The 26,205-nt window shown below is 37.6% G+C and overlaps 1 protein-coding gene across 4 annotated transcripts in view; it reads left to right on the top strand.

Annotated features, from left to right (window-relative positions):
* Positions 1–26,205, top strand: part of HNRNPC (heterogeneous nuclear ribonucleoprotein C) — a 47,998-nt gene that overhangs the window by 17,627 nt on the left and 4,166 nt on the right. For 3 of the 4 annotated variants that reach the window (XM_007449505.1, XM_007449507.1, XM_007449506.1), the window contains 3 exons: positions 8,386–8,663; positions 11,591–11,666; positions 12,295–12,342. In XM_007449505.1, the coding sequence (XP_007449567.1) occupies positions 8,423–8,663; positions 11,591–11,666; positions 12,295–12,342 (365 nt within the window). In that variant the 5' untranslated portion in view covers positions 8,386–8,422. Of the gene's footprint in view, positions 1–8,385; positions 8,664–11,590; positions 11,706–12,294; positions 12,343–26,205 lie in introns of all 4 variants that reach the window. The other variant, XM_007449504.1, reaches the window with a different exon arrangement.

Raw genomic sequence — 26,205 nt, 5'->3', positions numbered from 1 at the left:
TGTCTAAATTACCATGTTTGCTCTCTGTTTTTTTTCCCTCCTGAATGATATTAAAGTTACAAGCGTGATACTTCACATGGGAACTTCAACTTCATGGCTGTATTGCCTAAGAATAAAGATAATCTGTACTATCAAAGCAATGAAAATAGACATTAGTTCAATATTATCTCGTATACAGTCCACATTAAAATTCTCGTTTTCACAAAAAAAGTCTCTCCCCCACAACGTTGCTTTCTTAATCGAGAAATGGCCTCCTGCTCTTTTTTTGGAGGAGTCCCAACCAGGTGTGTTGTATATTGTCCCCACAATCTTGAAATTGCCTGATTGTTTCCCTGTTGTATAGGTTCAAGTCAAATATTTTACCAAGAATATTGCATAGGGGAATGTATGTTTCTTATTTTGTGGAATCAGGAAGCATATGATGTCGGATTACTTGGTTTAAGTGGTGACCCATGTTTCTATAGTAAAGGTACGTTTTTTTCCTCTTTCAGTCAGTGAGTAGTCTGTTGGGTAGTACTTTGAAACTGTGTAAACCCTGTTTCCCTCCCACCAAGCTTTCACCCAGTGCTTTGGCATATATTGACCGTTGTCTGAATCAATACTTATATTGATATAATCTGCACCAATCTAACATGTTTTTTAAGTGGTCTAAGTCTTTTTCAGTATGCTTTTCTTAAAACAGTTGTTCATGTTTATGGTTTATTATTTTATTCTTGCCCTTATTTTTTTCGGTTAGTCATACTTTTTTGGGGACTGTTGAGTTTTTGTCTTATATAGGTTTTGACAGTTGCATATGTAATTTTTACATTTAGATTTTGATCTATTAATGTTTTTGTGTATAGAATGAGATTGGTCCCCAATTTTTGTTTTTAGATGGCTGTGAGGCACCATTTATTAATTTATTATTTTTCACTTACATTTATAATCTGTTCTTTTTAAATTTATTTTTGAAGTATAGTTGATTTACAGTGTTATATTAGTTTCAGGTATACAGTTAAGTGATTCAGTTATATATGTGTGTGTGTGTATATATACACACACACACACACTCTCTCTCAGGTACTATTTATTGAATTCTGCATTTCCCCCTAATTTTTATCTTGAATATTCTTAGTTTCAATTCTTAGACCATAGCAGTTAGCATAGTTTATCTAAAATAGCCAACTTTGGTGTTCTTGTGGCCTGAAAATACCACCATGTACTGTTTTTAGTAGCCTCTGTGTGATAGTCTTTACCTTGAGATCATGTCTGTGTTTTGATAAATAATTAGCTTTGGGGGTGGAGCAAATTATAGTCCCTTGGTATCTGAGGGGGATTGGTTCTAGGACCCTGACAGATACCAAAATCTGGGGATGTTCAAGTCCCTTATATAAAATAGTGTAATGTTGTATATAACCTATACACAACCTCTCATATACTTTAAATCATTTCTAGATTACTTGCAATACTAAATATAATATTATAATTACCTATAATACCATAATGTAATGTAAATAGTTAGAAATACAATGTAAATGGTGTGCAGCAAATTCAAGTTTTGCGTTTTAGAACTTTCTAGAATTTTTTTCCCCTAAATATTTTTGATCCATGATTGGTTGGGATCTACAGATGCAGAATCTGCCGATACGGAGGGCCCACTGTACACTGGCCAACTTTTTTTTTTTTTTTTTGTCGGTACATGGGCCTCTCACTGCTGCGGCCTCTCCCATTGCGGAGCACAGGCTCCAGACGCGCAGGCTCAGTGGCCATGGCTCACAGGCCCAGCCGCTCTGCGGCATGTGGGATCCTCCCTGACCGGGGCATGAACCCGCGTCCCCTGCATCGGCAGGCGGACTCTGAACCACTGCGCCACCAGGGAAGCCCCTGCACTGGCCAACTTTTTGCAGACATGGGCAGTTTATTGTTGAGCTCTGAAGAGGCCAGAGGGAAGTAGTTGATAAATGCAGTAAAGACACATAGGAAGCAGAGAACAGGGTTGGGGTGGGGAAGAGAGAGAGTAACAGGAAAGTAGTGTGGAACAGTGAAAAGGGTCCTTAAGGGGTAAAATAGGAGCTTAAGAGTGTTAAAGGAAAATAATTTAGACCAGGTGATGCTGCTCTAAGTAGGCAGAGATATTTATTTATAGTATCCAAAAGGTACAGAGAAATGCTTGATAAGAAATTGTGGAAAACTGTGAAATAGGAAGTCTTTGGACTTGATTGCCATCATCTTAAAAATTTGCCAACTCATTGCTGCCATCTGGTGACACTTTCTCTTTAAAAGGTTTCAAAGAAAGATGGGAAATAGCATGTTAGGCATATGGCAGTTGCATCTAATTTAAATTGAATGTAGAGGCTATTTTAGGTTTTAAGGGATAGTGATAAAATTCTAAGGTGGGGTTTTGAATGTCCTAGTCTGAGGTAAGTAATTTCCCTTGTTCTCTAGTTAGTATATCTTGACATTTGATAAGCTGTATTGATGCCATCTTTAAATTTCTTTTTTTCTGGTCCAATGGATAATGTGATGAGTAAGTATAATGTGAGTAGCCTGTTGAATAGGGCAAACAGGTAGAGGACTGACTGAAAAGCTCAGTAGAAATATCTTGTGGCTGGTTTACTTTCTGTTGTGTGTCCCCCCGCCCCCATCCTCCCTAGAAATATGCCTACATATGATACTGAACACAGTCTGAATGAGTGGCACTGCTTTGTCAAGTATTTATCGTCCATCCCCCTTCCACTAAAGGTGGAGTTCCAGTGCCCAGTACATAAAGACAAGGGAGTTGAAAGCTTGATTCCAATTATGAGTTGATTCTTGCCCAGCTCCCAGCAAATTCCAGGACCTTCATAACCTACATTTCCAGACCATTTGAAACTTAACATCTCATAATTGTCTGCACAATCTGCCTTTCCCACCTTGTCATATTTCTTCCCAGCAGAATTTCCTTGCTCTTTAATGTGAACTTAAGAGAAATGGAGTAATTGTTATAAACATTTCCCAAATTTAAACTGGATTGACAATCCAAGCTAGGTTTGCCTCTTAAGAGGGCAGAGAGCACAGTAGCTCAGGTTCAGAATGAACAGTTGGAAATAGAATTGACAGGTTTGCTTTCATTCCAATTAGATGTAAGATTTTGTGTTTTCTGTTTTAGGATATGACTGGGATGGTAGAAGTGGGAATAGAAATACATTTCTATAATTCTTGTCCTTCACGCTGCCACTAAAATCTCTTGTTGCTTTTATTGCTTCAACATAAAACATGGTCAAATGGACACATAGATCCTTTGGTGTAATAAAGCAATAAAAGTAACTCAACATTCCTGGTTTTGACCTTTACTCACCAGTCTTAGTGATCCTTTGATGATAAAAATTGTGGAAGTAAGAACCTGGGATGACAACAAAAATATGCAAACACATAATGCGCATGCATCCATGAGCTAGAGGTTTGAGTACTGCCACCCAATAGCCTCTAGGAAAATACTCAATCTTTTTCTGTGCTGTGGTGGAATTCTGCTTTTCCGGTAACCAGATCCACTTGATCTCTGCTACTGAATTAAACAGGACGCAGAGTATCCAGGGGACCATAATCATTTCAGAAATCTTTCCCCCTTTGGTTTTACTCTTTGAAACCAATTTTAGGAAAGAAACTGATTCTGTATATTTTTTATTCTATGTACTTTTACTTAGCTCTTCTGTAGTATTCAGTATTGAGTTTTTAAAAGAATGAATTTATCTTAATGATTTTGCTGAGAAAACTTTTGCAGGATGTGACCAGAGTACTCAGAGAAATTGCTGAGTATGATGTGCCAGAAACATCTGATTTTCAAAAAGTGGAAGAAGTTGTGATTTATAAACTCTGGATCCGTGAACTAGACATTATTCTTCACGGAGACAGTAGAATAGGTTGTTAAAACTAATTCATGTGAATTAACGTTACCTCATTATGTAACAGTGTTGTTAAGACTGTTAGTGTACATTAGTACATTTGATGTTCTCAAAACATTTGAAAGTTTTTTTAAAAATAAATGTTTAAAGAACCTGGATTGTTGTTACTAATGTGATGGGCCCTTTTTTATTTCTCTCAAATGCATTTCCTGATTAGGAGTTAGGTGCTTGACTTTTAAAATGTTTTCCTAAAAGCAAAACAAAAAACTTACATGTTCATTGTAGAAAATTTGGGTAATATAAAAAAACTATGAAGTTGGTAACAGTTGATTAACCACAAGAGTACCCATGGAACAATATTTTTAAATACTTCTGCCGTATGTTTCCTAAGCACACAGTTATTATGTGGGTAGGTATATATGCCTCCTGTTAGGTATTGTACAATTATATATACTGCTTTCTAACTTAAACATTTTAATTTTTCGTGTCATTTAAAGTAATCTGTGAATTTTCTAAAGACTGCAATTGCTGGTAATTAGAATACTGAATTTAAAATCTTTTACAAAATGCATGTAGAATGTTGGCTTGGCCAAAAAGTTCATTCAGGTTTTCCCATACCATCTTATGAAAACCGAACGAACTTTTTGGCCAACCCACTGCAACCTAATGCTACAGCTCTGTATAAAGTAAAAAGCAAAAACTGACCCCTTTCTCTGCAACTTGCTTTTACACTTAAAATCTGATATAGTTCTTTAAGACTGTACCCTCTGGGTCTGAGTTTTAACCCAGTCAGAACAGTTTCTCCCATTTCTTCCTTCACAGATACTATCTTTAAAAAAGCTAGGAGGAATTGACCTGTCTTATGAGGGTGACTCCAAAGTGTAAACTTCTGTGACCCATGAGGCAGCTTCAGATACACTATTCCATTTCTGTTAAGCTTTAAAAAGAAAAAGAAAAAAGCTTAATGAGTTACTATAAAGCAAAACCCCTGCAGTTTCTACTCAAGTTGAGAAAAATACAACTTTGCCAGCAAGGTTTACACTTTGGAATGATTCTGTGACAGTCCAGAAGTAAATGGAATAAAATATTTAAGGAAAGAAAATGTTATTCAGTGATTTTTATACCCAGTGAAACTGACAAATATAAGGACACAGGCAAACTGTTACTAAGATGCAAGAACTGATAAACTATTTTCCAAGTTCTTTCTAAGTAATATATTAGAATCTTGAGGGACCATAATGCCTAGAGAGATCTGGTAGAATTTTAGCATTACTAACCACAAAAAGATAATGCCACCTGTATATAATCTTACAGAAGTGTTACACATGAGTCTGATCAATCAAGCCTTTGGTCCCAGCCTCCAATTTCTGAAAATACAAAGGACAGAAGAATATGTGGAATTATACTGAGGGTATGAAATTCTAGAAAAAACTGCAGGACAAATGCCCAGGATTCTTCAACAGATAAATTTTAAGTTAAAGGGGGACTTATAAAAAGAGCCTTTAAAAGACACATCAGGGCTTCTCTGGTGGCGCAGTGGTTGAGAGTCCGCCTGCCGATGCAGGGGACATGGGTTTGTGCCCTGGTCTGGGAAGATCCCACATGCCACGGGGTGGCTAGGCCCGTGAGCCATGGCTGCTGAGCCTGCGCATCCGGAGCCTGTGCTCTCTGCAACAGGAGAGGCCACAACAGTGAGAGGCCCGCGTACCACAAAAAAAAAAAAAAAAGTCAAATTTGTTTTAATGGGTAGGACTATACTATGCAGGGATATACATTTAGGTAATAGAACTATTTTAAAAGGAGGAAAGTGATTTTACTGTAAAGTTAGGAGTTTTAGGGAGATGAAAGGGATTGAGAAGGGAATGGTGCATATGGGGTTTCTGAGTTGGTATTGAGATTTTATACAGACTTCAGCTGTTCTAGCACCTTCAGACTTAAGCTGCAGTACCTTGTACTCACCCACTATTGGAGCAGGCAAAATTCTCCCTGTTGGAACTGCTTTTCCTGACATTGGTTCCCTTTTCCTTTCCAATAAATACTACCTGGATGTTTTGGTATTCTTCAATTTCTGGGTCTTTTAGTCCCAGTTGCTTCTCTTTGCTTCTCCCACAGTGATAGATACCGTGTGTGTTAGCTGTTGGCTTGCCCTTAGCAGCGTGCATTTTGGAGTTTTGGTTGGGATGGATGCTTTGACACCAAGTTCTGTTGTAAATGCTGTCCATGCTTTACCCATGGTTGTTATTCTCGTTAAAACCCAGGGAGGGGGCTTCCCTGGTGGCACAGTGGTTAAGAATCCACCTGCCAATGCAGGGGACACGGGTTCAAGCCCTGGTCTGGGAAGATCCCACATGCCGCAGAGCAGCTAAGCCCATGCGCCACAACTACTGAGGCTGCGCTCTAGAGCCCACGCGCCGTAACTCCTGAAGCCCGTGTGCCTAGAGCCCATGCTCCGCAACGAGGAAAGCCACTGCAGTGAGAAACCCACACACCGCAACGAAGAGTAGCCCCTGCTCGCCGCAGCTAGAGGAAGCCGCGCGCAGCAGTGAAGACCCAACAGAGCGAAGTATAAATAAAATTTTTTTTTAAAAGGGAGATTTTACCTGTAATTGCTATTGGTATATTTATTGTTTGGGAAAAATATTTGCTGAAAACTGGCTTAAGTCCCCACTTAATAGCAAACCTTAAGAGCCAAGCAGAAGTATTTGAAACCAGTTAGGCCTTTTAGTAGGTTTCTGTTTTGATTCCTCTTGGTGTTCTAAGACTTTCTGGTGCTCCCACTTAAGTTGAAAGGCTGTTGGTGATTCTCACTAGCCACTGTGAGGTAAATTTTTACTGCTTAGTCAAAAAATTAACTGTTTATAAAGGTGTAATTTAGAAGGCAAAAGAAAGGCTGTTTCTTGAATTTCAGAAAGGATAGGAGCTTTACAGCTTTAAAATCAGGATGCTTATGAAATGACTAGGTATTTTAAGGGTCAGAATGGTGGTGGCCATGTATAAATATACTTTTTTTACATGTATGTGTATATAAAACATTTTTACATAATCCACAAAAACTAGTTTGTTATTATCTTGAGGATTGGAAAGTTAAGAGATACTAGACACTGGTATCGTTTAATTTGTTGTCAGTACCTTTCAAAGGGATGAATGGGAAATTTAAGAATGTTACTCTAAATCTAAGGCGGGTCCATCTTAAACTCTTTAACTTTGGTGTGGGAAGGAGCAGTAGACTGATAAAAAAGCTAAAGAATGTCAAAACATCCCCGCACTTTAAAATGATATCATGAGTTTCCATGTAATTACAGGATTGTGCCTCTGTAACATACATAAAGATTATTTTTGTTTTGAAACGGCCTGAGGAAAGTTGTATCCTCTTCCTTGGTTCTCCTGGTTCTTTTTTTTTTAATTTTTTTTTATTTTTGGGTGCGTTGCTGCACGTGGGCTTTCCCTAGTTGCAGCGAGCGGGGAGCTACTCTTCGTTGCGGTGCGCGGGCTTCTCATTGCGGTGGTTTCTCTTGCTGTGGAGCATGGACTCTAGGCTCACGGGCTTCAGTAGTCGCAGCACGCAGGCTCAGTAGTTGTGGCTCACAGGCTCTAGAGTGCAGGCTCAGTAGTTGTGGCGCATGGGCTTAGTTGCTCCATGGCATGTGGGATCTTCCCGGACCAGGGATCGAACCCATGTCCGCTGCATTGGTAGGCGGATTCTCAACCACTGCGCCACCAGGGAAGCCTGTCTCCTGGTTCTTTTTTGATTCACGCAGTGTTCTACCTGGTAGTTTTATCATCATCACCATCCAGCATTATTGTCCCAGCTATATTTTGTATTATATTTTCACATAAAAACTAAAGAATCATTACATTTTGTAAAAAAGATGGTATTGATAATCTATGGCATACTATAAACCATTTGAAGTACCTGGAAATAGATTATTTCCAGAGTGAATGAATTGGTTCTGTTTATTGCTTTTGTATAATAAAGTTAATTACATTTGAAGGGTAGTGTGTTAGGTCCACATTCATCTAGCTGAAGAAGAGTTTGCGGGCAGAATTTGGAGTTCTGTGTATCCGCGGGAATGAGTGAGACTCATTTTAGTAAAAGCAGTGTGCAAGAAGGTGGAGTTACTGATGACAGATGGCAAGGAATAGTTAGGTTAGCATGATTGGGAAGGTGAAAAACAAGAAGTCAGTGGTAGAGAGCTTAGGGGGTTCTAATTTGCTTGAGGACTTTAAAACAGGGAGATCACTTGGAATTAATAATGCCCAAGAAGATTGTGTTGCCAATAATCTGTGAAGAGGATTCCCCCCTGCCCATAAGGGATAATCTAGCAGGAATATACTACAGAATAGGAGGTTGAATTTCTATAAGGATTTATTCAGGGGGCTCTAGTCTCTGAATAGTAATATACTTGGTGCTATGAGATCCTTTTCAGTTGACTGAAAGTGGTTCAAAATAAGAGTAGAACAGCTTTTTATCAACGATTGTTTTGTTTTTAACATCTTTTCACCTAAATGCCTTTTTTTCTCTCAGTTTTTCAGCTTTGTGAAGCACCTTACCATCAAAGACAATGGCCAGCAATGTTACCAACAAGACGGATCCTCGCTCCATGAACTCCCGTGTATTCATTGGGAATCTCAATACTCTTGTGGTCAAGAAATCTGATGTGGAGGCAATCTTCTCGAAATATGGCAAAATCGTGGGTTGCTCTGTTCATAAGGGTTTTGCCTTCGTTCAGTATGTTAATGAGAGAAATGCCCGGGCTGCTGTGGCAGGAGAGGATGGCAGAATGATTGCTGGCCAGGTTTTAGGTAAGGTCTGGGTTGAATTAATTTTTCATTGATTATATAATTCAGATCTGAGAGTTTTTCTGTTCATGTCTTCTCTTTGTCTCCCTCTCCATAAAGTTAACAGTCTGAGGTGTTCTGGATGTTATGACTGACATTAGCCTAATAAAAATGTTGGGTTTATAGGTTTCATAGGCTAAAGAGGATTTTACTTATTAGGCCGTTTTGTGTTAGTAGAGACTGGATAACTCTTAGTTGGCAGTCTTCAGTAAGGTAGGGGAGATAGGAGTGATATTTCATAAGGTACTATTGCTGCTTAAAATGGCTGTGTCTTACTGCACAGTCGACTGGGTGAAGACAGTATAGCTTAGTCATGTGTTCTAGAGTTAGATTGCTGGGCTGTATCTTGGGGCCTCACAACTATGTGTTGGGCAGTCTACCTAGTTTGGCTGAGCCTTAATTTTTCTCGTTTGTTAAAATGAAGGTAATAGGACCTCAGTTTATTATCTGTTCTTACCTGAGGCAATAATACTTCGGGGTTGTCAAGAGAAATTAGATAAATTGAGAGGATTAATTGAGATGATTCACGAGAAGCTTCTAGTTCAGTATGTTACACTCAATAAAAGGTTGTTTTAGCTATTGGTTCTCCCAGTAGGGTTCTCTGTGATCTAGCATGTTCAAATTTTGAGAAATGAGATCTGAGCTCTGTTGAGAAACAGTTTATATTCTAAACTTTAGATCGCATTACATATGTTCAGTCCATTGCAAATCATTCTTTAGAGCTCAGGATATTTCGTCTTTGGCCAGTGGATTGATAACCTTCAAGTTGGTTCCTGTGTCCTTGAGACCTTACTCTTCTAATATTGTATTGCTTCCTTGCTTTCTGGTACCACAAGATATTCCAGGTCATCTGTATTTCTTGATCTATCCTGGAGTCTGTCCCTTTTTCAAAAGACTGTTGGCTCCTTTTAATGGGAGTTATTTAGAAACCTGTTATACCAGGAGTGTTTATTGTTACTGAATTTCAGTTGCATCTTGGGCAGAATAGGGGACACATTACTTTTTTAAGAAAACAAAACGTATGCTTTTACGTGCGCTTTGTACCACAGTTTTAAACAATCATCGGTGTTTTTACCAAAGTTAAGATTATTAAATGTTATTTTAGATTTGAGGTTCATTTTATTACTATATATTCTATTTTGGATATTAGTACAGTTTTCCTTTGATTGAACAACGTGTTTGCACTGCGCAGATCCACTTATACGTGGAATTTTTTTTTTTTAATAAATATGTATTACAGTATTACAGGAACGTTGGTTGAATTCCCCCAATGTGGAACCGTGGATAAGGAGGGCCAACTGTTAAGTTATATGCAGATTTTCAACTGTGCAGAGGGTCAGGGCCCCAACCCCTATGTTGTTCAAGAGTCAGCTATACTGTAGTTTAGAATCACATGAAATAATTATTCTATAAGGTTGTATAATCAACTGATATATAATTTAGTTCTGTTTCATTTTGTTATTACATTTTTAAATTGATTTAAAAATTCTATATTTAGTTTTGTAAAATCTTAGGATTCCAAAGTCAAAACTGTAAAAAGCAAGGTTAATAAACATTACATATTAAAAATTAGAAATGTTTAGTGAGACAAGAACTCTGAAGATTATTCATAAATGTAATGGTGTTTAGCAAATAGTGTACTTAAATGTCTGTTTTTCAATTAGTTATTTAAACTGAGTTTTGGAGAGCTGGCTAGCTTTTGGCTAATAGTTTTTTGACAAATGGTCTCTTCTGTTAAAATACGAAGGAGAACATGAACTCTTTCGTAGGTAGTGGGTGGCATGGTAAGCAGCTGGGTACTCTGGCATAGGTATTTTAAAAATTATGCTGTATATGGAAACAAGGATTTTTTTTTTTGCGTCTTTCCCTTTTCTTGGAGTGTGTGTATGCATGCATGTAAAGGTTGTTTACTTAAGCATCTTGCTGTTTGCACGGTATTTCTCTATTTTTTTTTAGTAGTTTCTCCAAATAGAGTTTCGTTTGTTTTTTCTTTATAAATTTATTTATTTATTTTTAGTTTTGGCTGCGTTGGGTCTTTGTGGCTGTGCACGGGCTTTTCTCTAGTTGCGGCAAGCAGGGGCTACTTCTCATTGTGGAGCGTGGGCTTCTCATTGGGTGGCTTCTCTTGTTGCAGAGCACAGGCTCTAGGCGCGCAGGCTTCAGTAGTTGTGGCATGCGGGCTTTAGAGCACAGGCTCAGTAGTTGTGGCGCACGGGCTTAGTTGCTCCGCGGCATGTGGGATCTTCCTAGACCAGGGCTTGAACCCGTGTCGCCTGCATTGGCAGGCAGATTCTTAACCACTGCTCTGCCAGGGCAGCCTTGCACAGTATTTCTTAAGTATTTTATATGCAACTTTTCAGGTTATCCTGTTTGTAAGGAGAATTCCCCTTTGGGGATAATTTTGAGGGTGCCATACTTCAACCATATTAATTCATGAATTGCTATATATTTATATCTCTGAGGTCATTTACTCATTCCTAATATTTGTGCTTATTTTAAATACACAGAATCATTTCTGGAAAGGCAACTGTTGGTCACTGATACTTTTCTTCTTTGATAGTAACTGAGTGAGCACTCTGAATGGTGAGAGTTTCTCATTGAAGTGTGCGAGCTGAGGGTAGAAGGTACCAGAGACAAACTTAATGCATTTTGCATAATGAATGCTTTGTTGGTACAGAACAGAGGACAAAGAAATGGAATATTAAGTCCAAACCTTGTAAAAAATTCTTGAGCCTATTTTATATGACAATGAAAGGTGAGGTACATCTTTTGACCTTTGTTGATATGTATGGCCATGTACACTTTAAAAAGCTGCAGTTTGAGGACCACCCCACCCCACCCTACCCCTCAACGGAGGTGTCATTAAAGCTTTTGTTTTTGTTTTTTTTCAGATATTAATCTGGCCGCAGAGCCAAAAGTGAACCGAGGAAAAGCAGGTGTGAAACGATCTGCAGCGGAGATGTACGGGTCAGTACCAGAACACCCTTCTCCGTCCCCTCTACTCAGGTCCGGAACTTTATTATTTATAACTGCATTGTGTCCATCAGTGGGCATCTTCTCTATCTGTTTTCTGGATGTGGGGAGGGTTAACTGTAGTATGTTTTATATGTGCAAAAGTAATGCTTTATTAATTTTGTGTTAATATACCTCCTTTTACCCCATTTCCCAGAGAATTATTAGAATTCCCTGAGGTTTTTACTATTAAAGAGTAGTTTGGTATTTAAAGCATAAATTACAGTCCTTCAAGAGGAGTTATTTAGCTTCTAAGAAGCTGGGGAGGGAGAGAGGGAAGGAGGATGACATAAAAATGTTTAATTTACTATTGTATTTTTCCATGTTCTTATTTTAGCTGTTAATGTTGTGTGTTGACATTTTAGCAATCTTACACCTAAATTTGCAGTTTGGCCACTGAATGGCCAGTGACCTAAGGTGATTGGAATTTAGAGATCTGTTGTTTAATGATTGGTTGTTAGTTCATGCTAATCTGTTGATCTATTTGTTGGGTTGGTTTAGCGTGGGTTTTTTTTTTCCCATCTGCTGTTGTGAATTTACATCAACAGTTCCAAATTAATCCTCTTTGGTATTTATTTTTCAGCTCCTCTTTTGACTTGGACTATGACTTTCAACGGGATTATTATGACAGGTATGTTTAAAATGTTTTGTCTATTCCAGAAAGAAGCTGTCTAGTGAGAACCATTTTATTTTTGTATTGCATAGTAATGTTCCATTTTGTAGTAATGAATAACAGACATGTTTTCAAATAAAACCCCCTCTTTCTGCCAGAACATAATGAAAAAATACCTTCCCCAAAATTGTCAGAGGTAGACTAGCTAAGGTGACGTTTCTGTTGATTTCAAAGAATCAGTTTATATATATTGTCAGAGCAAATGTTTTAATTTGTTTGCCACATAAAAGTAAGGACTGACTTGCCTAATGATGAAATGGGACTAAATTAGCAGTATCATGTTCTCTTCATTATTTCCCTGTTGCATACTGGCCCCTTGGTTTTGCATTGTAAGGGATTACAGCAGAACTGTAAAAAATGATTCCTAAGCTTAAAAATCCAATAGTCTCCTTTGAGCAAACCAACCAATACGAAATAGGATGCAATAAGAATATATAATGAATTAACAATAGAGATTGCTTTAGGAGTTAATGTTGAAGTGTTTGTATTGTAGATTGGGGGTGATGATACAGTTCTAAAAGGCAGGGAGGTTGGAATAATGATTATGATTTCTTGTGCCTACAGAATAGCATTCGTATTTGAAAAAGTCATGAGAAAATTGGTAGATGTGTGGATAGGGATAAGTTATGTATGACTTTGAGTGTATAGAAAATTTTAACAGTGTACACTTCTACATTCATGAGAATTGTCCTCTAAAGTTTTACTTTTAGTTGTCTTGGTGAGGCAGTGAAACTTTGACCATCCCTTTATCATCGTACTCTAAATAAGTTTGGGAAAAGCTCTTTTAACTGAAGAATTTCAAAATTGAGTAAAAGAGTTAGAGACAGCAGAGAAGAGTGAAATCATTTAGATGTTTGCAGAAATATCTTCAAATTTCTTACCACTGCTATTTGGTCTTAAAAATTGGTGACATGGGGGCTTTCCTGGTGGCGCAGTGGTTGAGAGTCCGCCTGCCGATGCAGGGGACACGGGTTCGTGCCCCGGTCCGGGAAGATCCCACATGCTGCGGAGTGGCTGGGCCCGTGAGCCATGGCTGCTGAGCCTGCATGTCCGGAGCCTGTGCTCTGCAACGGGAGAGGCCACAGCAGTGAGAGGCCTGTGTACCCCCCAAAAAAAAGAAAAGAAAAGAAAAAATATTGGTGACAACACCACTGTTGGCCTCACTTTTTAGTTTTTCAAGAGGCAAGAGAATACCTTTAGTTATTCTCTGTATTGCTTGATATTATGGGGTGTCAGTGAAAAGGAATGTCTTTGACCTTCCATTCTAATCTCAGCCAGTAGAAAAAGAATTCTGATGAGTGATGGAGTAACCAAATAGTAGCTGGAAAAGAGCTCATTTAAATATATACTGAGGTCTGTTGGGGAAACGAACATTTTAAGAATGGAAAAACTTCTCAGGAAAATGGTATAGTTTTCTCTCAGAAGTCATCCTGAAGATACTTTATTCACAAGATTAAGATACAGTTAGTAACATCCTGAATCAGCTGTTAGATTCTTAAGAAGATGGGAAATTGGCTGTGAGATGTGCTGAAAGCTCTGCTTCCTGTTATGTAAATGGAGGTTAAATCTGTCTACTTAGTCACTTTAGTCCTTAGTCATACTCTGAAGAACATGAAATTCACATGAATATTTCAAGACATAAATTTGACATTTCTACTACCTATTGTTATGTTAGGGAGGCAGCTGATACAGAGCAAAGAAAAGAATAATTGAGGAATCCAAAGACTTAATCACTAAGTGGAAAAGGTTATGACCAGAGTCATATATGTCATCTCAGTTTTCTTATCCCTAAAATGGAGATAATAATGCCTACTAATAGAGTTGTTATGAAGACTAAAGGAAACGTGGAAGATAGATTGCATTATAAAATAACCCTCAAATATTATTATGCTTTTAATCAGTCAAGAATTCCCAATCTTTTTAGAGCATGAATATTCCTGTAATATCAAAATGAAGGGAATCATGGACACCCCACCATTCCTCTCCACAAAAACTAACATCTCTAGCATAATTAGAGTCCTTTATGTGACAGAAGTCTTCATAGTGAAATGAAGACTGATTGGTGTTTGTTTTCTAGACATGCTGTTTAGTAGTTACTTCAATTTTTTTGTTTACTGTGTTATGGAACTTTTTAATTCAAATATACGTATATAAGAAAGTAGTATATCAGTAAAAGATAAAGACTGCTTTTATAAGCATAATGACAATACCATTTATAATTAAAATAGTTAAAATAATCTCATCAGTGTTCCACAGACTGGAAATTTTTTTAGACCACAGATTTTGCAGGTTATATTTTGTGTTGTTTAGCATGTTCCTCTGCCACCTGTATTCCCTGTGAACTAGTGGGGTAGATTTGGAGGCTAGTTGAGATTCAAGTACTATTTTCTTCTTTTCTTTTCTCTTTTTTGACATGGGGGAGGTGGGAGAGGAGACCAGAATATTTCATGAAGGTATTGCACACTTTAATCATCATTAGCCTGACTTTTGTTAGAAGCTTTAAGAATGAAGGCATTGGGTGTTTCTTAAGGAGATATATATATTTTAGATATCAGGGAGTAGGTGATAAATGATGTTTTGTTAGGAGAATTAGAGTGATTTGTATTTTTGCTTGGGTATTTGTGGGTATTGGTGATCAAGTCCCAAAGAATATAAATACTCTACCTTTAAAACTGGAGGATAGGGCTTGTCTGGTGGCGCAGTGGTTGAGAGTCCGCCTGCCGATGCAGGGGACACGGGTTCGTGCCCCTGTCTGGGAAGATCCCACATGCCGCGGAGCGGCTGGGCCCGTGAGCCATGGCCGCAGAGCCTGCGCATCTGGAGCCTGTGCTCTGCAACGGGAGGGGCCACGGCAGTGAGAGGCCTGCGTACCGCAAAAAAACCTAGATAATCAAATATTAAAACTTAACTGAGTCACTTAATATTTTAGTATGCTGTCTTCTGAGGAGACAGCAGATTGGATTCTGTAGTCTTAACGCTAATTACTTTTTCATAAATTATGTAAATTAGGTCTGTCTTTTTATTTGTTCTTAAGGCCATTCCTGATGTAATAGATGTTGGAAGTTCTTAGATGAGTTTAACATAAATTGTGCCAACATACGTGAAACTACCACTTTAGATAGGGTTGTTAATGTCACTCAGATACATTGTCAGCTCTTTCAAATATGCTATAAACTGTCATGCATAGTTTATAATTACTCAAAGATTTGTTAACACATTTTTTTTCTGGTAGGAATACAAGGCTCAAAGTTGGGTGAATATTCATGGGGGTCTGTGTATAAAACTAGGAGAGTTGCATCAGTTACCGTTGAGTACAAAACATATTGTTCATTGATGTTGAAAGTCTGATAAGTCCTGTAAGCTGACACGAGTTGTGTCCTGTTGAATCTTGTTGCTTCTAGGGAAATTGTTGCTGGAATAGTTCCTGTTAGAGGACTTCTTGTGTGAAGCAGTTCCTTTGAGTGTTTTTTCTTTCAAATGCTTAAATTAATTTCTCTTTATTTATTTTAATTCTCTTTCCACATTGATATTTAGTCATTTATTTTTGAAATTACTGATCATTAGAAGGCACATTGTGCTGTTGTACCGAAAGTGTTGTAATAAAAATAATTGGCACATTGTTGGAGATATCTAACAGGCATTAAAGCTGTAGTTTTTGGTATAGCACAGGGAACTCTACTTGATACTCTGTAATGACCTATATGGGAAAAGAGTCTAAAAAAGAATGGAGATATATATATATGTATAACTGATACACTTTGCTGTACAGCAGAAAGTAACACAACATTGTAAATCAACTCTTTTCCAATAAAAAAAATTTTTTTAAAGCTATGGTTTTTGAGGAATCTTATCTTTCACGCAAGAGGATTGGAATATACTAAAAGTAGATCTGAAAGTTCTTCGGTAGGCTAACACGTATGAAATTGTTTGTCACAGCTAACCTGGCAATGTTCTTATCAAGCTTGATTTATAAGTGTTTCTGATTTCTGCCACAAATATTTACAGTGTTTTCTTAAGTGTAAAAACATATCCATTTTTAGGAAAAGCTTTCAGATGTACTTTCTGTAATCAGTTGTAGTCCCGCTTTTCTTTCCCTTATAAGATCACCCAGGGAAAATGTTTTGGAATTAGAGTGGTGATGATAGCAGAAATTTGTGAGAAAACTAACAATCACTGAGTTGTACATATTCAGAGGGTTTATTTTGTGGTTTGGTATGCGAATTGTGTCTCAATTTGAATAAAAGAAATACCAGTTATGGACTGTGGAGTAATTCTCAGTCATTCTTCTATAAAGAACTTGGGAGCACTTAGTCAGATTTGATAATAGGCTATAGTATGATAGCTGAGACATGTTAAACACCTGGTAAGCAAAAGATCTGCTTCAGAAGGACCCTGGTTTTAGTTCAGTGGTCTTTGAGGACTTTATAATACATAACTTATAAGTTGCATATGGATAATAATGTCAACAATGTATAAGTGACTGAACTGTGAAGTTGTTCCACTAGAGATTTTTCAGAGTGCTGTTATTACTCCACATATAAATATATTAAGTAAATATTGCTAGTACACCATGAATAGAGGAATGAAGTAAATCTAACAAGCAGATCAAATATGGCACATGTATGATATGTACTATATTATACAGTGAAGAAAGTGCTGTGAAATTAATAGGGGCTGCTGTGTGTCCTGCTTTGTACAGGATTGTCTCATAGAAAGATGAATTGTGTTGCCCTTTGGGGAGCTATAAGCTCCCCTGTTAAAATTTAAAGAGCTCCAGGTAGTTTCACAAATGGCAGTATTTGACCCTGCCTTTGTTATTAAGCAGGAGGTTTTTTAGGCAGATAGGGTGAGGGTACATCTCTAATAAAGATACACAATTATGAATATCCTTAGCATATTTGGGGAAGCAGCCAGCTGTGATTGGAAAGAATGTTAGTCATCAAGGGCAGTTGTATGGCATATTTAGTTGTGTCATATTAGCAGTGATGTCTTATAAACAACCCCATGACTAGAAAAGAGAAACTGGAGGAGGGAAAGATGTGTAGTTACCATTGTAAATGTTGGAATGGGGAGAAATTTCTGAGGTCGACTGCTCTTGGCATGATATATTGGGTCAAAGTTATGAGAGCAGGTGCTTTGTAGGGAGAAAATAGTCAAGTAAAGCTGAGATTTTTATCTTTTATGACTAGAATTATGCCATTAAAGGCGTAACCTTTTTGCTAAGTAACAAGTGTTTGGAAGCTTTGAGTTAGTTGTTAGAATTTTGGGAAATAAGCAATTTTGTTGATACTTACCCTGCAGATCTTTTCCACTAAGGTATGCTGGTGGTAGAGAGTGGAGAAAAGAAGTTGAGGTGGGGGAATCTCCATTGAAATGCAAGACAGGTAAAAGAGGCTGACCATCATATTCCTTAAACTAATATTTGAGCCCTTATTTTGTTCTTGGCATAGTGTTTTAGGTTTTGAATTAAAAAGTAAAAAAATACAGTATATGGATTGGAGGCACCACCACCCATCTTATTGGTGTTAGAGGAGCTGTCTTCTTGGCTCGCTCCTTTTCTTCCAATTTTCTGATATTCCTGAGCAACACTGGACCCAAGAGATGGGCTTTGTATGTGTGTATGAAGGAAGAGTACATGAAATATTTAGGTTTTGGAGAATTGAGTGCGACCATCTGCTTGGAAAGGGCATGTGATTCAGAGAGCAAGAGGGTTCTTGGCTACTTGGAAAAGCTAAGAGAGGCCTCTTTAGGTGACAGTTTAGATGTCATTTTAGGCATAGGGTGAAATTTTTCATTTGCTTAGAGCCCTTTTGTTGGTTCTTTCTTACGGGAACCTGATGATGTTGTAGTTGGCAGAAAGATTTTAGATGCGTGCATATATTAGTATGACTATACTTTGAACATAAATATATTATTGGACTTAAATTTGTGTCCTGGACTCTTGTTGAATAAGTGGGAGATATTTATTTGAAGGGGAAGCATTTGAGTCTAGATCAAAGAATCTGCTTTGGCTCTTAATTAAGTGGTGTTTGGGGTACATTATTACCTAATGGAAAGGTAACCTCTGCTGTTTTAGGAATCTACTTCAGGACATTCTCCATCCGGATATACTTTGTCAAGCTCCTTGATGTTTATTTTTTCTTTTTTTAAAACCTAGCTTTGTTGAGACGTAATTCATTTTACGGTATACAGTTCAATTTATATATTCAGAGTTGTGCAGTCATGACCATTATCTAATATTAGAACATTTTATCACCGCAAAAATAAACAACTTACTAGTAGTTGTTCCCTATTCTTCCTCTGTCCCGAGGCCTAGCATCTGCTTTCTATCTATAAATTTGCCTGTTGCGGACATTTCATGTCAGTGGAATCATATGAGATATCTTTTGTGACCAGTTTCTTCCGTGAATTTTTCACAGTTCATCCATGTTACACCCTGTATTAGTACTTCATTCCTTTTTACTGTTGAATTATATTCCATTGCATGGATAACACCACATTCTGTTTATCCCTTCATCAGTTGGTAGACTTTTGAGATGTTTCCACATTTTGAATAATGCTGCTCTGAACATTGGTATACACATTTTTGCATGGGCATATGTTTTCATTTCTCTTGGGTGTGTACCTAGGAGTGGAATTGCTGGGTCTTAATGATAATTCTGTTTAACTTTTGGGGGGACTGCCATACTGTCTTCCAAAGCATCTGTACCATTTTACCTTCCTATCAGCCATGTTATGAGGGTTTTAATTTCTCCACATCCTTGCCAACATTTGTTTTATTATGTATCTTTGTTTATTCTGGTGTGAGGATTATCCTATTGTGATTTTGATTTGTATTTTCTTAAAAGCTAATGTTGGGTTTTCATGTGCTAATTGCCTGTTGTTCATCTTTGGAGAAATGTGTTCAGATCCTTTGCCCAGTTTTATATTGGGTAAAGCTTTTTCATATATTCTGGATATAAGTCTCTGGATACAGTATCTAATATCATTTTTGAAGTTTATTATTAATCTTTTTAGCTTTTTTTTTATAGTTTCACCATTTTGTTTTGTGGTCATAGGAGATGTATAACTATCAATTTATACTAAGGACATGTAGCTAGTTTGTTATGTTTTTGTTATAGACTTAAAGTTATAGAATTCTAGGCTCTCTTTGGAAATTATATATAGGTATAGGTAGATGTCTGGAAGGAACAAACCAGAACAGCGCTGTCCAGTAGAACTTTGTGTGATGATTCTATATGTGCACTATTGTCGTGGTAGACAGCCACATATGGGAAATGTGGCTAACATGACTGCAGAACTGAATTTTAAATTTGTTTTAAATTAGCCATACATGGCCAGTCACTACTCAGCTGGACAGTATATGTCTGGAGTGCTACAAAGTTAGTCCTAACTAGGTATGACAAATTTTGAGTAGTGTTCAATATGAGAAATATAATGAGTAAAGACTGCTCTTACGGAAGTTAGAGAACCCAGACTGTAGTTTTGGAACAAAGCTGTTGGGAATAGTGAAAGAATATCCAGGAAACTAATGTTATTTTTCAAGGAAAGAAAGAGGACATATCCTTTTGATAAACAGGATAAGATTTTACTTTGATACCCTCTTAATCCAAGGAATAAGAAACAGAGTCTACCAAATAGAATTTGACTTGTTTAGGTGGATAAACTTTTTTTCCAGGATGTTTATTACTTTACAGTGATAAGTGTGCTATTACTGTGAGATTAGTGGAGTTTAGCAAGGGGAGCAGATTAATAGGGTACAAACAGTATAATAGCAGGAGAAACTCATCTATGGAAAATTGTCTTTGTGATTTCCTTACAGGAAGCATGGCATAATAGGCTTAAATTACATATATTATAGGCACAAGATCTGATTTTTATTTTGTAATAAATAGCTTGAAAAAGGATTCGGTTTTGTGGTAGATTATTCAAGTTTTGTCTGATTTTCTTAGGGAAAAACTCTCCCAATAGTCTTTATAAAGCTAGAAAAAAGGCAGACTAATCCTACTGGCTTTCCTTAAATGGGTAGGTTTGGTTTGTTATCTGTTGTTGATGAATTGTGAGAAATTCTTTCCTAGACAGTCAGTTTAGGAAAGTCACTTATTTTCTCAACAAGTATTTGTTAAGATCTTATTATGAGGTATTGTTGTGTGCACCAGGGGTACTAGTGGAAAATAGATGGTCTAAGAGAAGATGAATGGGTTGAACACATATAGAGCACTGTTAAGATGTTGTGTATCTTTAGTTTTTACCCTGAATGAGGGGAAGGCCATTGGAGAGTTGTGAGCAGAAAGGATCTTTTTTTTTTTTTTTTTTTTTTTTGGATTCTTTATGTTTTAAATTTTGGGGGGCAGTGATTGTTTCTTATTAATTCATCACTTCTAGGGAAGGAGCTTGTCTCAAAAGGTTTGCTTAAAAAACTCTATTAGCATAGAAATAGTCTTTAAAAAATTCTTTTCTCCTACTCCTACCCAGAGCACAGGCTCCGGATGCACAGGCTCAGCGGCCATGGCTCACTGGCCCAGCCACTCCACGGCATGTGGGATCTTCCTGGACCGGGGCACGAACCCGTGTCCCCTGCATCAGCAGGCGGACTCTCAACCACTGCGCCACCAGGGAAGCCCAGAAAGGATCTTAATTGTAATGTCTTAACAAGATTATTCTGAAAATAGATAATAAGTGGATGATGGAATTACCTATACAATCATTTGGGGAAGGATCAGGGAGGTGACAATGGGAATGGTGAGAAGTAGTTGAATTTTGAAGTTAATGCAGACAGATTTGCTTCCAGACCTATGTAAGGGCTAAGGGAGGAATCAAAGATGTCACCAAAGTTTTGGCTTGGAATTTATAGAAACAGTGGATAGGGAAAGAACATAGAAGGAACCAGAGTGAGGGGTGAATATAACAGATGAGTTGTGGACATGTTAATTTAACCTCCTTATTAGATATCCACTTTGAGAGATGTAAAGTAGGCAGTAGCATGTGTGGAAATCATTAGTGATAAGGGTAGGTTTTGATAATGGTGGGGGCACAAAACTTTACAAGGAGATTCAAGAGAGAATGGAAAGACAAATTGTGGAGACAACTTAGAAAACTTTATATATATATATATATATATATATATATATATATATATATATATATATACAGTAAAATTTGCTCTTTCGGTGTACAGTTTTTACATGCGTACCCATGTATCTACCAGTACAGTCAAGATACAGGTAGTTTTATACCTCCAAAAATTCGCCATGAAGCTCCTTTGTAGCCAGCTCTTCCCTCCACCCTATCCCCTTGCAACCACAAATCTGTTTTCTCAGACAGCTCCTAAAATAAATTTTATTGTAAGTGAAAAGAGAGAATTGTACTCTGACCTGGCTTGATAATATGAGAATATAGGAATGAATGAGCTTATATGTTCTTAACTTACTGTTTATAAACAGTATTTTTCATAAATACTGTTTTTTTGTTTGTTTGTTTTTGGTTTTTTTGTTTATTTGTTTGTTTTGCGATACGCGGGCCTCTGACTGCTGTGGCCCCTCCCGTTGCGGAGCACAGGCTCCGGATGCGCGCAGGCTCAGCGGCCATGGCTCACAGGGCCCAGCCGCTCTGCGGCATGTGGGATCCTCCCAGACCGGGGCACGAACCCGCGTCCCCTGCACCGGCAGGCGGACTCTCAACCACTGCGCCACCAGGGAAGCCCATAGATACAGTTTTTAATTTCAGCTTTTTAAAAAGTAAAAATTGGACCACACTGAGTTTAAGACATTATCTTTTGGATATGTTGAGGACATCATGACAAATGAGTAATAGTATAATTCTTTGGAAATTGAGGAGTCTTGAAAAGATTATCACCTGGATGGAAAGTTTGATAAACAGAAGCAAAGCCAGGGATTAAAAAGGTTTTTTTTCTTAATATTTTCTTGGATCCAGTCCTGTTTCTAAAAAGATTGATTTAGGACTCAAAGCAATCTGCATTTTATCACCCAGATTTTTTTTTTTCAAGTGAATTTTCAAATTGCCTTCCTATGAAACATATAGTTTTATGTTAACATAGCTTTCCTATGAATCCATCAAGAAAGTTCAATATAGTTGCTTAATTTTAAGAAGCAACTTTTCATATTTTAAAAGTTGTGAGATTGGATGCATCTTAAAATGAGTATGTACATTCGGTATTTCTTCCCTCTCTTGCAAAACTGTTTGTAAAAATCAGTGGGACAGGGCTTCCCCTGGTGGCGCAGTGGTTGAGAGGTCCGCCTGCCGATGCAGGGGACACGAGTTTGTGCTCCTGTCCGGGAAGATCCCACATGCCGCGGAGCGGCTGGGCCCGTGAGCCATGGCCGCTGAGCCTGCGCGTCCGGAGCCTGTGCTCCGCAACGGGAGAGGCCACAACACTGAGAGGCCCGCGTACCGCAAAAAAAAAAAAAAAAAAAAATCAGTGGGACAATTTTTAATCAAATGTATCTTTGAATTTGCAAAAATATCTCTAAATGCTAATATCAACAGTTCTTTTCAAAAGAAGATTGCAGAACCAATTATTGATTGCTACCATTGGTTCTACATATATAGAGGCTGTTGATTCCTGCTCTTTGTAAGCAGCAGTGCAGGTGGTGTTCCCCAAACTTTGGGCAAGGTTCTTAAACCTTACAGAGGTACTAATAACCTCTTTATGTGTTTTTTCCCCTTTAGTTAAAGAATTGTTATTTAGTTAAATTTTGATAGTTTGGGTGACCCTATATATTGAATGAATCCTGTACAGCAGACTGGTTTATCATTTAGTCCCTTTATCATTTAGATCAGAAGTACTTGCTGTTACTAATTTTAACTGTCATACAGATAATCTGTATCCTTAAATGGGCCATAAAGGACACTTTGAAGAAAGTTAAGGACCATAAAGTGCAACTATGTAAATTTACCTTGGTAATTGGCACTCTATCTGCAAATTGTATTAGCAAAACAAGTGTTAACCCTTGTATCTAGTTTGGCTTCTCCCAGACTCCTCAAGGCAGTGTTTGGGGAGGGGTGCCTACAAATAACAATTTTCGAAATTGTATCTTAACTTAGAAATAAAACACAAATTCTAAGAATTTCGCTAGTTTATTTTAAAGCTCAACAGGATGAATTCCAACTACATCATGAAAATGGGTTTTGAGGGTCAGTATTTGACATAACACAGTTTCATATTTTCATTTTAATGTAAACCTGAATTAAACATGTCACATTGTCATTTTTTTGCACTTTTTCCTTATGTAGTTAAAGTTAGTAGTCTACTCATTTGTAAAAGCTTTGACATTTAAAGAAATAGATACTATTAAAATTAGATTAGGGTGAACTTTAAAAAATTAGTTTTTAATAAGTATTTATATGTTAGAATTGTGTACCATAGTCTTCAATAATAAATTTAAGATAATTTCATTGTGTTAATTACTAAAAAAAGAATGGTAAGATATAAAGTCTACTTGATGGGGTTGTACCGTCCATATAATCTGGTGGAAGTTTTAAAAAAGATTGGAAAATAGTTACCTAAATTATTCAAATATGGTTTCTCAGAAGGTTTTATAAAGAGTGAGGAAGAAATTTCCAGGAATACATTTATAATGTTCAAAGATGCCAGTTAATGAAGGCCTTGATTCTTGGAACAGTTTTTTAATTCTGGTATTCATGAGTATCAGTAGTTGATAATTCTGCTCATGCAGTATAATGCTTCAGTCCACACAAGGCCAAAGATAAATAAATTTTGTAAAGTCCTTTTCTACAAAACTGTACAGCATAATGTTACATAAGGGGTGTGTTCTGAAGGTTTACTCTGGATGATATACTGGGAAACTTAGAGTTGAAATCGTAGAAGTTGTAGATTGTTCTACGTCGGAGCATTCACAGAATTTTAGCAAACAATTTCAGGGAGTCTCAGACATTGTAAAGCCCCAAAACATAGTACCCTATAAAATCAATCCCTTTTCTAGGAAAATCAAAGGTAATGAGGAAGAAACTTCATCTTGAAATTTTTCTGTTGTAGATGAAAAATAATGAAGTGGAAGAAAAAATATCTCCTAACCCTTGAATGAAATTATAATGAGATTGCATGTTTAAAGTGAATTTGATAAATCAGTATTGTCAGTGGGGGGGTGATCTTACTAGAGTGCTGTCACCTATAAATTATTTCACATTATGGCTTTTTTTTTTTTTTTTTTTGCTGTACGTGGGCCTCTCACTGTTGTGGCCTCTCCCGTTGGGGAGCACAGGCTCTGGACGTGCAGGCTCAGCAGCCATGGCTCACGGGCCTAGCTGCTCCACAGCATGTGGGATCTTCCCTGACCGGGGCACGAACCGTGTCCCCTGCATTGGCAGGCGGACTCTCAACCACTGTGCCACCAGGGAAGCCCAATGGCATTTATTTTTTATTCACATTTTTTTGTGGGCAACGATACCTGAAAATTAGTTGGTTTTCAGAATTCGATAATGAATATGCCTAAAATTATTTTTTATCTATCCAATTTTTAAGAGTGGAAACAGTTACAGTACATTAAATAAACATTCAGGAGAACGTAGGTTTTTACTAATACCTTTTTTTTTTTTTTGCTTCATTGGTTCTTTGTTGCTACGTGCAGGCTTTCTGTAGTTGCAGCGAGCAGGGGCTACTCTTCGTTGCGGCTTCTTATTGTGGTGGCTTCTCTTGTTGCAGAGCACGGGCTCTAGACGCGTGGGCTTCAGAAGTTGTGGCACTCGGGCTCAGTAGTTGTGGCACGCAGGCTCTAGAGCGCACACTCAGTAGTTGTGGCACACGGGCTTAGTTGGTCCATGGCATGTGGGATCTTCCTGGACCAGGGCTTGAACCCATGTCCCCTGCATTGGCAGGTGGATTCTTAACCACTGCACCACCAAGGAAGCCCACTAATACTTTATTCTAGTTGTTTCTATCACTTTCGTAGTGGTTGAAATGTATTATTATTAATCAGGGTTTTTGAGGCCAAAGATCACTGTGTGTTACATCTAGTCATTTAAGAAGCTTGCCTTTGAAAACCTGTACGTTTAATAAATGCCTTGTAGTGCTTATGTTTTAGCCTGGAGATTAGGATAGAGGGGTTTTTTTTGTCTTATCTGTTTATGTTATTAGCTAATGTGTGTCCAGAAATGTTTTAATTTCTTTAAAATGGTGTTTTAATTGCCTTTTATTTCTGACTAGTTTTTATACCAACACTTAGTGTCCAGATTTCTGACTCAAGGTGCAGCCATAATTCTCTTAGTGTTGAGTGCTTGTTCCTCTGGTAATAGTGAAACTTTCATGAAGACTTTTTAATAACTTGGACTTTATCATTAGAGGATCAGCAGCTGTTTTGATGCCTCCTGTGATTTATTGTATAGCTTTCCTGTGGGGAATATGGTTACTTAATTTGTAGCTGGTTCTTGAAGCTTTTATACTGAGCTTCCTCTTATCTATTCCTTTGACTTTAAGGGTTATCACAGTAGGTATGGTTTTTCTCTGTGTTTTTGCCTCATGTTTTCACATTGATGCACTTTGGCATTTTATAAGGCAAGGTCTACTTAAACTTCCTTAGAGGAATCTTTGTTTTTTCAGAGCCCATTTTTGCTTAACCAGCAGTTAAGTTCTGTGGCACTAAAAAGCATTACCGTATCTTTTAAAGCATTACCATATCTTTTAAAATACATTTTCTTTAGAGAACTAGAGCGTTTGACTTCCATTTGTGTTCAGGAGGCCATTACATAGATTGAAAGTAGACTGCATTTCTTCATTTTTGCTATGGCAATTTACCCTGGTTAGATGAACTAGTATGGTTCAAAAGGAAATCCCAATGCCTTGGA

Source organism: Lipotes vexillifer, unplaced genomic scaffold, assembly GCF_000442215.2.
Source record: "Lipotes vexillifer unplaced genomic scaffold, Lipotes_vexillifer_v1.1 scaffold1093, whole genome shotgun sequence".
NCBI classification, from domain to species: Eukaryota; Metazoa; Chordata; class Mammalia; order Artiodactyla; family Lipotidae; genus Lipotes; species Lipotes vexillifer.
This window is presented reverse-complemented; position numbering and strand designations above follow the sequence as displayed.